The 17041-nt window shown below is 43.9% G+C and overlaps 1 protein-coding gene across 1 annotated transcript in view; it reads right to left on the bottom strand.

Annotated features, from left to right (window-relative positions):
- The window catches only part of tyw1 (tRNA-yW synthesizing protein 1 homolog), a 72317-nt gene that overhangs the window by 8343 nt on the left and 46933 nt on the right, over positions 1 to 17041 (bottom strand). The window contains exons 14-15 of the mRNA XM_080844743.1: positions 13970 to 14080; positions 1451 to 1618 (exon numbers count right to left, since the gene is read on the bottom strand). Of these exons, the coding sequence (XP_080700869.1) occupies positions 1451 to 1618; positions 13970 to 14080 (279 nt within the window). The remainder of the gene's footprint in view (positions 1 to 1450; positions 1619 to 13969; positions 14081 to 17041) is intronic.

Below are 17041 nucleotides of genomic sequence, written 5' to 3'. Positions count from 1 at the left end.
AGCTGGTCTGCTGGAGGAGGAGGCATATCACCCACTTTTTTCAGTTTACCTTCCACTGACGCACGGCGCGCGTGCCCAGGCCCTCAACCCCCCCAATCACAATAATGAGTGTCTATATTCAGCATGACGCCTGGGCTCTATGAGCGGTGAGTGAGTGAGAGGAGGTGGGCTGCATCACAGGGAGAGGGGGAATGACTTCGGCTGGTGTCTAGGAAAAGATAAGGGGCGTAGGGCAATGACATGCTACCAAGTATAGCTTATAAGGATCGAGCTGGGCCAAAGTAGTGGAGAAGGAAATGCTTTTTTCAAAAAGCTGCAGTAATTGAAGATGGGGGGTGGGGGGGTATATATGACTTGAAGTCTCGTCTCTGTGTCTGCAGAGACATTCAGCACGGGGGTTAACAGCTCGGCTTTGAGACCGATAGCGAGGTGAGACGGAATCTCATTTTGACAGCAGGTAGCCGCTATTAGGGTATAAATACCGTGGCATGAAAACAGTTACGCAGGGAGGCGAGAGGGGAACGCCCGCATAAGTACATGCCATTATTTAAGCAGAAGATTGGGATCTGATCTACAGAAAAAGGCAAAGACATCAAAGGGCCTTCCAGCCTACACAATCCATCAGTAACGTTATCAAAGGAGACTAGAGAGGAATGGGATGGATTTACAGAGGATGGAGCAGCTGTCCATATAAATGAGATTTTAAGGCAAAGTGTGACCAGTATTAGAAGACAGAGGAAGCCTTCTCTGGGTCTAGTGGAAAGGTTTAAAGCAGCGTCAGAAACGTACAAATCAATTCTGTGGAGGCTTGGGAAGGGGATAAAAACAATCCTTGGCAGTGTACAGAAAAATAAATAAAAACAAATACGACAAATGAATCTCAAAACAGCTACAAATAGGAACACAGTTCAGTGCAAGGACAGGTAAGGGATTCACTTGAACAGTTTAAGAGCAGCTTACGCTGGGTGCAGTTTTGTGATAAGCACACAGTTATTCCAAACTATTTAACCTAACCCAACACTTTGTCATTTCAAATTACAGACAAAAAAAGCTGTGGAACCGCTGGGGACTGAGGGCAACCAGTGAAAATACCACCAGCATTTATTTTCTTGTAGTACTAAAGCACTTCTGCCAAAGACAAGCGTATGACCTACTGTACCATAAGTACTGTACCATTTTTGCGCTGGCCTCAGGTGCAAATTAAGTAAAAAATTAAGTAAAAAAAAAGTTCCGCTCAGGGCACAGACCGGATTTCATCAGAGGAGGCACACAGACTGAATTATTCTGCCTTTTATTACTATGAATCTTTAAGTAAGCCCCATGATTTAATGAGTCAAACATTTTAATTCCCCATTAATGAGAAATAGGCCTATTTCATTGAGGAGCGGAGATGAGGGGAGGACTAGGGTTAAACATGAAAGTGAGTGACGGTGAAGGAGAGCATCCTTACCTTGTGATGGGCCAGCAACAGGCAGTTTGAGTGCTCGTGCTCACAGGCGATCTCGTAGTCGGGGAGCAGGTCGGCCAGCTGCTGCACGAAGAAGATGACCTCCTCGTGCCAGGGAACGTTGGCCATGGTGAGGCTGCTGGCCGAGCTCTCGCCACAGTAGGTCACTCCCTGCACCGCAAAGATAAAACAGAGATTTAAAAAAAGAAAAGAAAACATGGCTGTGACTGAAACACTGAAAATGAGGATATACTGGAAAAATTACAGCATTTGAATCCATCCCACTCTGTCTGCCCCGAGTAAGAATGATTATGAGGATATACTGGGAAAAGACAGCATTTGAATCCCCTACTCTGTCCCCTCCAAGGAAGAATGAATATGAGGATATACTGGGAAAAGACAGCATTTGAATCCCCTACTCTGTCCCCTCCAAGGAAGAATGAATATGAGGATATACTGGGAAAAGACAGCATTTGAATCCACTACTCTGTCCCCTCCAAGGAAGAATGAATATGAGGATATACTGGGAAAAGACAGCATTTGAATCCCCTACTCTGTCCCCTCCAAGGAAGAATGAATATGAGGATATACTGGGAAAAGACAGCATTTGAATCCCTTACTCTCTCTCCGCCAAGGAAGAATGAATATGAGGATATACTGGGAAAAGACAGCATTTGAATCCCTTACTCTCTCTCCGCCAAGGAAGAATGAATATGAGGATATACTGGGAAAAGACAGCATTTGAATCCCCTACTCTCTCTCCGCCAAGGAAGAATGAAAATAAATCCCAGACCCCAAAGTGAGTCCATTAGCTCTGAGCCACGGCTGAGGAAATCACACTGGCCTCCGTGAGCACTGGGACCGCACATGAAAGAGGACCGGCAGCTGGTCTGCTGTGGAAGGACATTATGTCTAAAGACGTCCATGAAAGCCCTCTCTGGAAGGGTGCCTTGACCGGGGGTCTTACCGGGGGTCTTAGGAGTTCTCTCCACGCGGAAAAAAAACATCAATTACATTTACATTTAGTCATTTATCCAAAGCGACTTACAAGGATGTATACATTTTTACATTTTCACTGATGGCACCCTGCACAGTGAATACATTGTGTATCTGCTACATAATTGCACTGTAAATGAAATAAACTTGTAGGTTCATCCCTCTGTTATCTATTGGCTATTATCTATTCAACTGATATTAACCAAATGAAAGGTGTAGGGGGCCAAGGCAGGTGAGAAAACTAAAGTAATGCATTATGTGAAACCATTCTTAATTATCTAGGAAGCTCATGGGGAAGGCCATTTTGTGGAGTTGTTGAACTGTCAAAACTGTCAAAAGATTCAACTGAGCTGCCGGGGAAACAGAGAGAGAGCTGCCCAAACATGGGTTATATGAATAACAAGTGGATTACTGACATATACAGTACCAGTCAAAAGTTTGGACACACCCTCTCATTTTTTGATTGATTGGTTATATGAATAACAAGTTGATGGGAACGGCGAGTGGGCCTTCAAGCTCTGTCTCACAATGATGGCCATCATTGTAAAAGATTGTAAAACCTGGATCATGACTGACAAATCCAAGACTGAGTTTCCAATATATGGTATAAAACTAAATTCTATCAAAGTGGATTACTGACATTTATGTGACATTCTCTTGTATAGCACAATGGAAACGGGCACTAGAATGAATGTGTGAGTAGACACAGATTTCAGACAGTGAGAGAGAGGTTTGGAGGGAGGGCACAGAGAAGGGAGCTTTGAATACAGCGAATGAGGGCAACAGCACAGCACACCATTTTCACGTAACACCGACAGAAGTGACCCTCCATAAAAGTACTCATCACAAAGCCCATTTGACAAACGGCCGTCTGTATATAACCAGCGGAGCAGATCAATAGCAGAACATCAGTTTGGCCGTCAGTCTCCTAACAGCCCTGACAGCCCTCTTATTGAGACACACACACACACACACACACACACACACACACACACACACACACACACACACACACACACACACACACACACACACACACACACACACACACACACACACACACACACACACACACACACACACACACACACACACACACACACACACACACACACACACACAGCCCTCTTATTGACACACTGGCCACTGGGGAGGGTGGAGGCTAGGTGGTGGAGTGATACGCGGGGCTGATAACTCCCTATAACAATGAACCGGGACCAAGGACAAGTAGAGGTTATCAGGCAATAAGACAACCTGTGGATGGATATGAGGAACCACAGCCATTCCTTCCAGTCTCCAGTATTAATAAACACTAAAGCTGTGGGGGCAGACTCAGCTGAACCCAAGAGGAAGTAGTGTGAAGAACAGGGACAATCCTTCTGCATTTCCACTCTCCCCCCCCTTGCTTCCTTCCAAACCCCAGAAAAGAAACACCCATCTCAGGAAATAAATACATAAATAACAGTAAGAGCTAAAAAGGAGATAAAAAAAAAAAGTAGCCCTCCTTTTAATCTTTTGCATTCTGCCAGTTTAAATGAGCTGATAAGGGACAGAGTCAAGAAGAAATGGCATTACTCCCTCTGCAGTTATCTCCAGCACTGCACTCCGCTCACCCCATTTACAACAAAACTGCCATCCCATAATGCCTGAGCTGCCCTGGGCCTTGCAGACGCCTCCATTTACACCTCTGGCCCCAGGTGGGCCCCGCACTGATCACGGCATTTAAAAGGGCAGAAGGAACCGTAGAAAAACATCTTTATTATATATATATAAATATATAAAAGCTGTCTTTTTCTTCCCTCTATAGGACACAACAGCAGCATTTAGAGGATTATGACAAAGAAAAAAAGCCCCCTGGCTGCTTCTATCTCAAGCTTGTGGATGTGGATGATTTCCAAGGCTGATAATCTCAGCATCGCACAGAATTGATGAGGCCCACGGCGCACTGTAGCCATGTAGAATAATGATTACCTACAAAGCCTCCTTTATAAATCACCGGGGAACACAGAGCGAGGGGGGGGGCGCCCTCTGAGAGAGTCCTTGCCAACTCAAAATATTGCAGCTCCTTACGCCTGTAATGGAATTTATCTTCCTGTGTTGTGTGTGTGTGTGTGTGTGTGTGTGTGTGTGTGTGTGTGTGTGTGTGTGTGTGTGTGTGTGTGTGTGTGTGTGGAACCAGAGAGTGAGTGAGAGAGGGAGAGAGCGAGCAAGAAAGAAACAGCGATAGATGGCATTTAAGCGCCTCTGAGCCATAATAACTTCTTCATGGCATGAAATTGGAAACCGCTATACATTCATGCAGAATATTATTCAGTATGTTGCTACATATTAAGTTGAAAAATTGACTTTCAAGTGCTGCCCTACATGCTCAATGGAACATTTATTTTAAATGGCAATATCTAGAAACACACAGGAGCACCCTGACACACCTCGGGCATTGATTGAATTTCTTAAGTTCGGCCTGTAGCAATGAATCACCGATCCGCAGCTAATTTGCACCGCTACTCACATGTTCCATCATGGTGTCAACTCTAATACTCTTGTGAAATACTAATTGTAAAGGAAATAATGTTTTAATCAATATACCCTTAGATCATCCACCCAATGCCTGTCGGTGAAGGACAGTGAGCAGGGAGTGGGGGGAAAGCTTCCGGAATTTTCTAGAAACTCTAACGCTAACGTCTATTAAGGCACTCTGAGAGGAAGCACTGAGCTAGCATCCATTTGTACTTGAGGAAAAACCATCAAACCTACAAAAAAAAACGCGAGTTTGGATTGCTGGGGCTACAGGTGTGAGAACCTAGCTGAGCGCAGGCACTCATAGGCTCTGAACACAAGTCTAGGCCAAAGAAGCTCATAGGACGGGCTTTAGTGACTTAACATCTTCAAATCATAACTTTTACACAAAACACAACCAATCGTACCTTATACAGCAAACGCATAATTCATTCCTACCAGTCTAAACCAAGGTCATTATTCCATCTAAAGAATCCAAGGACTGGACAAGTTCAAAATGCCATTTTGTTGACAATATTAAGTTAGACCACAAACTAAAACTACATAGCCAGCATATAATGAAGGAATTCAGGCAATTGTCTAGGTTAACATACTGACTAAGCTAAATGAGAGGTCAAGCAATGGCAATACTATCCTTCTGAAAAAAAAAAAGAAAAGAATGGCCAATCAATTCCTCCGACAAATGACCACGGGATGACTTCTAATTGGGTCTGCAAATAACTGGTCAATCTTATCAATTATTCAGGGATCCAGTTCCTGAAGACAAATTCTCACCTTTTAGTTTTCAACAGCAGCAGAAAACCACTATTGTTCTATGACTTTAACAACCCAAAACAAGTCATTATCCACAACCCTATGATTCATTCAGCCTTGGTTCAGGGTTACTGTGATGCTCTCTCTCTCGCGCGTGTGTGCTCGCTCTCCCACTGGCTCAAATCTCTAAGCCATATTGTCAGAGTGAACTACGACAAGCCTGTTAGTGTCTAGTGAGGGAGAACTGCCTCTGAGACCAGGAGAAAAATGAAGCACGAGTAGAGGTACAACAGAGAGCACCAGGGGGGCAGAGAATGTGGTCTGGTACTTATTCATCAGAGAAGCCCCAGAGATGGGGACCATCCATTTTCAAACTCTCTACTTTCTGCATAGCCTCTGAGATGAAGCTATTAATACTCATAAACCTACTACAAAATATCCAGTCACAAGTATATTCTAGCATACAAATAAGACCACATATATATTATTGCATCAGTAACCCCTCACCATAAACCCAAGGTTCCAACTAGAGCATTGGTTCTTAACCTTATTGGAAGTACTGAACCTTGCAAGCTTCATCAGTGCATTCACCGAACCCTTAAAAATATATATAATTTCTTCAAAACATAGGTATATATAAAAACGGCCTGACATTGCTATAGAGCTCTACTGTGTGTGTCTTAACCCCTGCCGAACCCCTGAGAGTGACTCAACGAACCCCTGGGGTTCGATCGAACCCAGGTTAAGAACCACTGAACTGGAGTATTAGCCGCGAGCTCTAACTTACAGTTACATTCTCAGTCCCTCTTGGTTGTCCACCAACAACCTTCGGCAGTCTCCCAATATGAGAATGACACAGTTTTATGAGGAGCTCCTACCACAGAATTGGTAGAATTGTAGAATTTATGTCTTGGTCCATGGAAACTACCTTTGAACATGACTGGCCTACCCAAAACATAACAGGATCGGGAACAGATCAGGGTCCAGGCAGACACAACAGCAGCTTGGGTGTTATAAAGTCTGTTTGTAATCCCAGAGTGCTTTCTCCCTCTTGTTGCCTGCTTGTTGCTTTTTGTGTGTGTGTGTGTGTGTGTGTGTGTGTGTGTGTGTGTGTGTGTGTGTGTGTGTGTGTGTGTGTGTGTTTGTGTGTGTGTGTATATGTGTGTGTGCATCCCTGGAGAGATACCCACTGCAAGCCTCTAAATTCCTGCAGCTGCCTGTGAGGTTGGTGTGAACAACGGCGCGACGGAGCTCGCCAGCGCCCTGAGCAGGAGGTTCAAAGGCGAGCTGATGAGGAGAGACTGGGGCAGATGTTAAGCCGAGCGGGAGGCGCTGACAAGGGGCCGTGAGCTGGGTGGAGCGGGTGGAGGGGTAAGGCGTGGTGAACCTCACGGGCAACATCATCCAGCCTTTCTGGAGCTCACCCAACTTCATTATCTGCTCCAAAAAGCAGCGAGAGGAGCCCTAGCCAGTCACTCATAGCCGACGGACTCCACAAGCTGAAATGGATCTGATGAGGACAGTAGCGTGTGTCACTTGCCAGCTGCCATGCTAAGAACAGCAGAGCTGCAGGGGGGAAGACGTGTATAAAACGCCTTTGAGAAACCCTCTGGGGGTACAGCTGTAATTTCTGCTACAGAGTGCAATTTCTGCAGACTGAGGGAGAAGTGAAGGGTATCCCTGAGCGAATGATGGCAAAGAAGTTCGGCACAAAATAAATTCATGTGCCACAAAGTCCAACCACATTTGATGACAAGACCTTGAAAGAATTTCAAGACCACCTGCCATTCTGCCATTCTTCAGAATTTTAATTGAGGGGCAGGGGAGACAAGCTAAGATTACCAGCTTTCATGTACTGAACACAGTGTCCTGTTTCATGGCACCCATTGTGGTGGCTGTTTCATGGCTCGTTCAAGCTTGAGACATCCTACCCCGACTTAGAAATGCCAAGCAATACTGAGGTGAATTCCACAACAGAGGGTAACAGATTGCCACTGCTCTGTCCATGTTCAGGGCACCAGCAGTCTTCAACTATTATGTAATCAGCGAGCTCAATATGCCAACTGCTACTGCTACTCTATCCCCCCTCCTGCTGCAATAAGCATATCAAACAGCGGCCCTGAACTCCCGCTCTTGTAAAGGATATTATTTATTTATATTCTCTCCGGTTAAAAAATACATTAGTCCCAACTTTTAAAAGAAGCACATGCATATTCATTTGACCACTGCAAGGTCATTTAAGATGGAATTTCCCGTATTGGAAGAAAATCACTGAGGACATACACACGTACACACACACACACACACACAGACACACACACACAGACACACACACACACACACACACACGTCATCCAGAGGTTGGGCACACACACCGTAGAGAGCCTTCTACCAGCCCTTAATCTGTTTTTCATAATTCAACAGGAATAAAAACAAAACCTTTAAGGTGAGACTGTTTGTCTCGGTTTTCAGAGGAAATTTATTGAGTCTGTAAGATCTCGGGGCTCAGCTCTCTGACAGACCGATGCCGGTCGGGTTTTATCCCTCTCTTATTTCTTCTGCTGTTTCAGTGTCTTTGCTCCATCTCCTTGGAGAGCCGAGCGTAAATCTTATGTTCCCACAGTGCATCAAAGTGAGTGAATATTGTTGCTAGGTAACAGGATGTCATAGTTGAAGTCTGGCATTTCTTTGGACGGCCTCGGCTTTGAATCTGAACGTGACAGGTCCCCCAGCGAGGCGGGCGTACGAAGCAGCTTTTTGGGCCGGTAATAAATGTACAAGCGGTGTCATGGTTATCTTACATGGACCTGATCCGACTCTAATATTGTCAGGCTATGCGTGGGGCAGAGGGATGAGAAGGATATGGGGGGGGGGATTAAAATGGAGCGGGTGTCACAATCTACCCAGGCTAAGGGAGGACAGGACACACATCAGCTCAAGCTTACATAGGTGCGGAACATAGCCGTTCCTCCATTTTTAGTTGAAAGCTCTAATGCTGACTAGAGCCACATCAGAATGACAAGAGGAAGAAAAAAACAGGGAGTTTCCTCCTCTCTTCTCTTCCTCTTCTCCTCCTCCTCTCTTCTCCTCCTCCTCTCTTCTCTTCCTCTTCTCCTCCTCCTCTCTTCTCCTCCTCCTCTCTTCTCTTCCTCTTCTCCTCCTCCTCTCTTCTCCTCCTCCTCTCTTCTCTTCCTCTTCTCTTCTCCTCCTCCTCTCTTCTCCTCCTCTCTTCTCTTCCTCTCTTCTCTTCCTCCTCGCTTCTCTTCCTCTCTTCTCCTCCTCCTCTCTTCTCCTCCTCTTCTCCTCCTCCTCTCTTCTCTCCTCTCTTCTCCTCCTCCTCTCTTCTCCTCCTCCTCTCTTCTCTTCCTCCTCGCTTCTCTTCCTCACATGGCGGTAGCTAGTCATTCGGGGCCAAGCAGTGTAGGCACCCAATGTGTTTCTTATTACCCACCATCATCTTTTTCTTCTTCTATCAGTGGAGACTGTGGCAGCTCCTAAAACCGTATGGTAAAATGTTGGCACACTTGCTGGGGACAGTCACGTGATTCTTGTCAGAAAGTTTCATGTCTGCGTCACAAGCACCCTAACACCATCAACGGGCCTTTACCTTTAGATTCCTTTGATCAAGCAGAGTTCAACACACCCATAGCCATCAATTTCTGCCTATTGGATGTTCTGCCATATTGGATTTTATGAAAAAGTAAAAAAAAATGTCCACAGGCTTTCATCATTACAAAATCTGGCAATCATGTTGAGTTTTTCGATTTACGGAAGTGGTTAACCAATTACAGCCCAATAAATTCAGCTGTTACTGTGTGAAGACAACTTTTAATTTTCAAAACCATTGGTCTGTTATATATATCGAATTCGGAGCAGGATAGGACAGGAAGTGAGCTCATATCTTGGCCAATCGGGCAATTAACATAAAACTAGTTTGCAAGTACTTGCCCTTGCCATAGCGACATCAAGTTTCCATGGCAGCTTTACTCTGCTTGGCTGCTTGGCCCCCTCACCATTGCCTGCAGCTATATTTCCAATTCAATTTTTGTAAATTGAAAGAGATTTATTCTGGGCTCCATATCTAAAGCTTATGTTATCTCACTTTAAGAGTAAAAGGCCCAAATTAAATACTGTAGCTCAACCAAACTGCTTAGAATGGACCCATGTGATAATTCTCTCACCATAGCACTGAAATATATCAATGGAAATGACCCATTTAAACCCTTTCAAACTGTTGAGATGGTTTACGTTTACATTTGGATTTACATTTAGTCATTAAGCAGACGCTTTTGTCCAAAGCGACGTACAAGGGAGCTAAGAGCAATAAAACCTGGTGTAACAATAAACACTGCTTTTTTTTTTTTTTTTTCAAGAAATAGAAAACGACATAGAAAGAAAAAGAAGTGTGGGACTGTCACTGCTTAAGTGCAAGTTAAGCCAAGGTAGGAAGGGAGGTGCTCTCTGAAGAGTTGGGTCGTCAAGAGCTTCTTGAAGGTAGAGAGGGACGACCCTGCTCTGGTAGTGCTAGGCAGTTCGTTCCACCAACGTGGAACTACAACGGTTTAAGCTTGTCCACATCAAAACTGCATTTCTCCCGGCAGAGGTTTAGAAGTTTAAAAGTCCTTCAAAAAAATCCAAATAACAGCCCAATGCGTAGCAGACATTATACCCTGTGTGCTTGCTTCCAATTTGTTGAAACTAACCTTTGTTACTTCACTGAACTTTTGGTGAACTACAACTACAAATTTATGTTTACTACGCAGGTCATTCCCTGAAAGCAATTTTAAGTGTCTTGATAATAAATGTCAAGTATTACCACACAACAATCATAAGTACAGAGAAATTTCCATTCACTGGTTGTTCACTTAGCTTAATGGCAATAAACAAGTCTCCACACTCAAGCAATTAACTTTTAATGACAATGGAATATGCTGCCAAACCAACCAAATATTAAAATGCAATAACAAAGTGATTAAAAACTACAAATGAAAGCCATCATGCAGCCCTGTGTTATCAAATATTCAAGCTACAAGTTTATTTTTGCAGACTCACATAATCAGACTCCCCACCACTACTGTAACATCCAGGAACAGTGCTGCAAGCAAGCAATGTACACTACATGACAGGCAGACCACTACTCACCATAGAGAGCACAATGAACACTATATGACAAGCAGAGCACTATTCACCATAGAGTGCACAATGTACACTATATGACAAGCAGAGCACTACTCACCATAGAGAGCACAATGTACACTATATGACAAGCAGAGCACTATTCACCATAGAGAGCACAATGAACACTATATGACAAGCAGAGCACTATTCACCATAGAGAGCACAATGAACACTATATGACAAGCAGAGCACTATTCACCATAGAGAGCACAATGAACACTATATGACAAGCAGAGCACTATTCACCATAGAGAGCACAATGTACACTATATGACAAGCAGAGCACTATTCACCATAGAGAGCACAATGTACACTATATGACAAGCAGAGCACTATTCACCATAGAGACAGCACTGCCGATCATTATGTGGTCTTACATGCCCGCTCGTTGTAACAATTATATATATTTTTTCCGGTAGCTCAAGTGGTTATTCCATCACAAAACCGAATAAAGAAATACTATACAAGTGCTAAAAGCAGATAAAAAAGCTCCATGAGAAATTAAAACATCTCCCAGATCTAAATTACTGATAAATATAATTTACAGGGAGTCAAGGGAATGTACAAACTTTGGCCCTAATGAGGTTGGCAGCAACAACAAAATAGGAAATATTGAGCAGTTTACCACCATCCTGGCAACCGCCTTAAAGTTTGCTGATCTATAATTACACACCCACTATATTTCTGCCAATGTGCGTTTCACATAAGTTGCCACCGAAGGGCCTTGATCAGGGAACAATCGACCACTCCACGCACCTGGAGCATTGGCTGCTGTTGCTACGGTCAAAAGAGACAGAAATAAACCTCTCGCAGGTATGAGCCAAGTCAGGAGCAGATCCAGCTTCGACCTGCTCCAATCAGAGCCAGGTTTGGCCCAAAATAAGATCTCACTCATACTCATTAGGACTGCCGCTGCAGTGCATGTAGTGTTTGTCAAAGGTTTTTTTTGTTACCTCTAGAAAGTGCATCATCCTAGCTCGTTCAAGCTGCTTTGTGGAGTAGTGACAGGGTTTCATTCTTTCTTTTTTTTTAATATTTTATTTGATATGTCGTTGATGCTATAATTATGCAGATTATGTTTTTAAAATCTTTTATCATGCTTGACAATTTAACTGAACGTTTTGGACAAAGGTACAGTTATTTGAATTATACAAATAGAATAATCATATAAATGTGATTTAAATAAAATAACAAACGCTATAATACACTTGATTGGTTGTGAAACGTCAGGCTGGGTCAATGGCAAGGCATGGAATAAGAAATAAGGAATAAGGCGAACAGTCACAGCTACTGTCTGTGATATCAGGTAGGTGGCGCCGCATGCTACTGAACAGTCTAGCACAGCTTGGGAAGAGGACTGAACATGAAGAAGTGAGCAGAAGTACTCAGTGATGTAATAAGATGAAGTGGGTATTTTCTGTGTGTTTTACTTCCACTTGCTTCAAGGTTCTCAATGGGACTGCTAATGCATTTTCGTCGAGACGTCTGGCAGCGCCTACCACTACGGTGAGCCGGGCTAAGCAGACAGCGTGAAGGCACAAGTGGGTCTCTGAGCAAAATGGTATCTGTCAGAAGTGTCAATGTGTGGACTGGATTGGAGAGGGCAGCCTGTGTGTGTAAACTGAGACTACAGAACATTCATTGTCTGGAGAGAGTCCATACAGAGAAAAGGAACATCCCCGATGGGTTATCAAAATTCACAAAAAAAAAAGGGGGGCACTGTCACAGGCTGAACCCGTGACCTCCTTGAGCGTCAAGCCCGAATGTGGTCGAGGATACTGTTTGAGCCATAGTGGCACTGTGGTTCAAACAGTAGCCTCGACCACATTCGGGCTTGACGCTCAAGGAGGTCACGGGTTCGAATCCGGCCCGTTGCCATTTCTCCTGTCCACTCCCCACCTTTTCTCCCTCTCATTTCCTGTCACAATCTTCACTGCTCTGTCAATTAAAGGCATAATAGAAACTCATTCAAAACAACTATGACACAGCTTTTACAGAGTTTTGGGAAGAAAGTGGGTAAGTAAGTAGATAAGTGTGGTTCGACAAGTTTAGGTTAGGTAAAAGCTTAGATTCAAACATATGTTCAACTTAGATATATGTTATATAAAGCCTGAAACTGAAGGGGCATCAGTCATAGAGTTTAGATCACTAGAGTTTCAGTGGTGAATTTGGTAAATGTTTATACATAATCTATCATCTTACTAAGGGAAATGTCTTATCCTGTGGCAGACAAAGGCTTAAAAGCACCAAAAAGCATGGAAAACCTTGCAAGAGTGACAGAAACATTCATCAGTTCCTACCCAATTAATTAAAGACTGAACAAAATCCAATCAGAGAGGGATCTTGCTTCATTTGCTTTTCGCAAATACATTAAGGGGGAGAGCAAATTAAACGAGTGTAGTCATTAACTTGTTTTTCCCCCAAATGAAATGGGAGGAGCTAGGAGGGCTTACAAGAATCTGAAAAAAGACGACCAAGAATCTCATGGCAGATTTACTGCCACAATGGGCAAGTTTTTGTCAAAGAGACTAAAGTTTGGTGCCAGTAAAGTGAACATGGTGCTGGAAATCTGTAGTTTGGTTGACAGAAGAGCACACTTCTTCTTCCACTGCATACATTTCACCTCACAAGGGCTGATATTCATACTTCATACATACGTCAAAGGTTACCAATCTGACGAGACTAAAATAATTTGTACATTTCTTTGCTATAAATATTATATTGTAAAAGAATATAATGAGATTTCAGCTCAGAAAACAGCCTTTTTTAAAGGTCAATACATACTAAGTAGCAGTGAGAAACTCCATGAGAGTGTAAAGCCAACAGCCCCTCGCCTCAGACTACAGGGGCTAATGTGTGTGCTTCTAAAGCAGCTGTGCTTAGCCAGGGTCCAGAAGGAGAGGGCAGTGGTGTGTGTGTGTGTGTGTGTGTGTGTGTGTGTGTGTGAATGTGTGTGTGTGTGTGTGTGTGTGTGTCTGTGTGTGTGTGTGTGTGTCTGTGTGTGTGTGTGTGTGTGTGTAAAGCAGCTGTGCTGAGCCAGGGTCCAGACGGAGAGGCCAGAGGGACGCGCTGACGTACCTTCACCTCGATGAAGTCCGGCTGGCCGAGGGCGATGAGCTCCGAGTACGCCTTCAGCTCGTCCACGTTCCAGGCCTTCACCAGGGTCAGCCTGTACACCGTGCGCTGTTGCTGTGGACAGGTGGGGAAAACAGGCTTGAGTCTTCAGTTTTCCTACAGGTCACTACAACACTATGGATCAGATCCAAAGCACAACAAATACCCCCAGGCCTCTACAATAACCCTACTCTCCAACCACTTACTACACGTGTTTAACACTCTATGTCTATTTCCTTCTCGAGGGATATTTAGTTTTTTTGTTCTTGTTGTCAATATGCCTTTAAAGCTCTGCAAGTTTTGGTCCTAGAGTCATAAAAAGAACAGCCGAGAAACCTTTAATCTTCTACATACATGCCACTTGTGCATCAATGTTTTTAGTAAGAAGAAATATACAAAAACCTCAAGGCATGTCAGACTACCTAAAAAAAAAGCCTAACAGGCCTCAGTCCCCAGTAAGTGTTAAGTAAGAGATAATGTATTGTCCGGAGGTCATTATCCAAAAATAAATCCCGAAGGGGCGAACAACACCCTGACGCACAGCGGAGGGTGTTGTTTCGTCCTGAAGGGATTTATTTTTGGATAATGACCGACGTCTGTTACATTAAAATGACCAGACTTCTTGCGGAATGATGTAAGATGTGAATAAGAAGCACAAAACCCGTTGCCTATGACAGCGGTCATTATCTTTTCACAGCTGTCTGTTAGCAGGAAATAATGTAGGGTAGAACGTTGGGATGGCCCATTCAAATCAACGGTACTTTTTGGAACATTCTGAAGAGCCGTATAATAAAGACAAATATGGAAGCCTTCCTCAAAAACAACACAACACATCTGACAGAGCAATCAGTGAGCAGGCTGGATGGGATACACAGCAAACATGGGTTCTCCTGTGCTGACAATAATGAACTAATTTAGCATCAAAAAAAGCACATAATATGCAGCAATGAATGGGCAGGCAGCTAATGGGCTTTGAGAGAAAAACCAATGAGCCACCTGAGCAGAGCTAAATGTTGAAATGGCTGCCGGCTAAAGTAGGAAGTCAAATATTTATTTCCACACTGCTCTGCTCTGCTGGAAATGGAAAGGGGGTGTTGGGAGATTTGGGCGCCTGTCAGATAGACTCTGTAGAGGGTTTGAGAGCGAGGGTGCACGTGCACACACACACACACACACACACACACACACACACACACACACACACACAAACACACACACACAAACATTTGAGCCTGCGTGCACACACACACAGAAACATTTCAGCCTGTGTGCACACAAACACACACACACACACACACACACACACACACACACACACACACACACACACACACACACACACACATATATATACATATATAAATAAAACGTGTGGGGATGGGTGTAGTTCACCCCGAGGACCAGCCCACTGCTGAGTTTGTAGCCCTGCCCTCACACAGGATAAATCCCACATCATCACATGGACACACTTGCATGCACAGCTACAGTGTCTAACCTCCGAGATGATCAGAACTGAACCACCCTTTCCCACTAAGTTATAAAGAATCACTGTACACTTAAGCATTGCATTACAGTAAAGACCTAGACAATATGACCGCTGCTCAAAGTGAAAGAACGAGCATGAACAGATTATGAAATCAATGATCCCTGAGCAAGAAAGCCTCCTGGGTCGTTTTAACTCCCGGGCACAGCAAGAAGCGACTCACAGTCCAACCACCTGTGTTTACCTGACATATTTAGAACCAGCAGATTGCCCACAGGAGTAACACCAAATCACCACATGGTTTAATAAACGATATCAATGATCTATAACAATAATCTAAATCAATGTATTTGAATTGTCAACAGGCACATTAACAGACAAAATAAAAAGACACCTGTATGGCCCATCATGAAGGATTTACGAGATTGATATGACGGACAGTAGCTGTGTCTGTTGGTCTTGTTCCTGGCCCGGCATGCCTTGCCATTGACCCAGCCTGACCTTTCACAACCAATCAAGCGTATTATAGCGTTTGTTATTATATTTAAATCACATTAATATGATTATTCTATTTTTATAATGGAAATAACTGTACCTTTGTCCAAAACGTTCAGTTAAATTGTCAAGCATGATAAAAGATTTTAAAAAGATAATCTGCATAATTATAGCATCAACGACATTAAAATAAAATATTAAAAAAAAAAAGAAAGAATGAAACCCTGTCACTACTCCACAAATCAGCTTTAATGAGCTAGGATGATGCACTTTCTAATCTAGAGGTAAAAAAAAAAAACCTTTGACAAACACTACATGCACTGCAGCGGCGGTCCTAATGAGTAGGTATCACTCAATGGTGCCCATCCCCCACAATTACTGACTAGGAGCTGTACACCTTGAGTTAAAATGGGAACACTAAAACAGAGAATGGGAACACTAAAACAGACCCCCAGCCCCCTACAACACATGACCTTTACACCTGAGCCCCCCTTCACTCTGTCCTTCAGAGGAGCCCGTTCCCCGTTCCCCGTTTGGCCCAAAATAGAATCATATTACAGAAGTACCCTGAGCGTGAGCGATGAGGGGCGCGACACACAGCGCTCCACAGCAGCCCCAAACAGCTGGAGAGCCTCAGGATGGATCCAGGTGTGTGAATGAGTGTGAATGTGTGTGCGTGTGTGAGTGTGTGTGAGTGTGTGTGAATAAGTGTGTGTGTGTGCGCGTGTGTGTGTGTGTGCGTGTGCGTGTGCGTGTGCGTGTGCGTGTGCGTGTGCGTGTGTGAATGTGTGTGTGTGTGAATGTGTGTGTGTGTGAGTGTGTGTGAGTGTGTGTGTGCACATTCAGTACCTGTTCCTGTAATCCATTTCAAGGTGTCTTGCGCTATGTTCACAGTTTTTTCATGGTACCTTAAATTATGTCTCCACATGCTCTATGACACTCTATGAAGTGGGTCAATTGGCAGCCCCAAGCTCTCTGGTGTCCAGTTGAGCAAAGCCACAAGTGTGTCTCTTGGGTCTCTTAAATGACACCCCTGCAGAAGACGTGTAGCCAAGCCA

The sequence above is a fragment of the Sprattus sprattus genome (assembly GCF_963457725.1).
Source record: "Sprattus sprattus genome assembly, chromosome: 9".
In the NCBI taxonomy this organism is placed as follows: Eukaryota; Metazoa; Chordata; class Actinopteri; order Clupeiformes; family Clupeidae; genus Sprattus; species Sprattus sprattus.
Note: the sequence above shows the minus strand (reverse complement) of the source record. Positions and strands in the feature narration are given on the sequence as shown.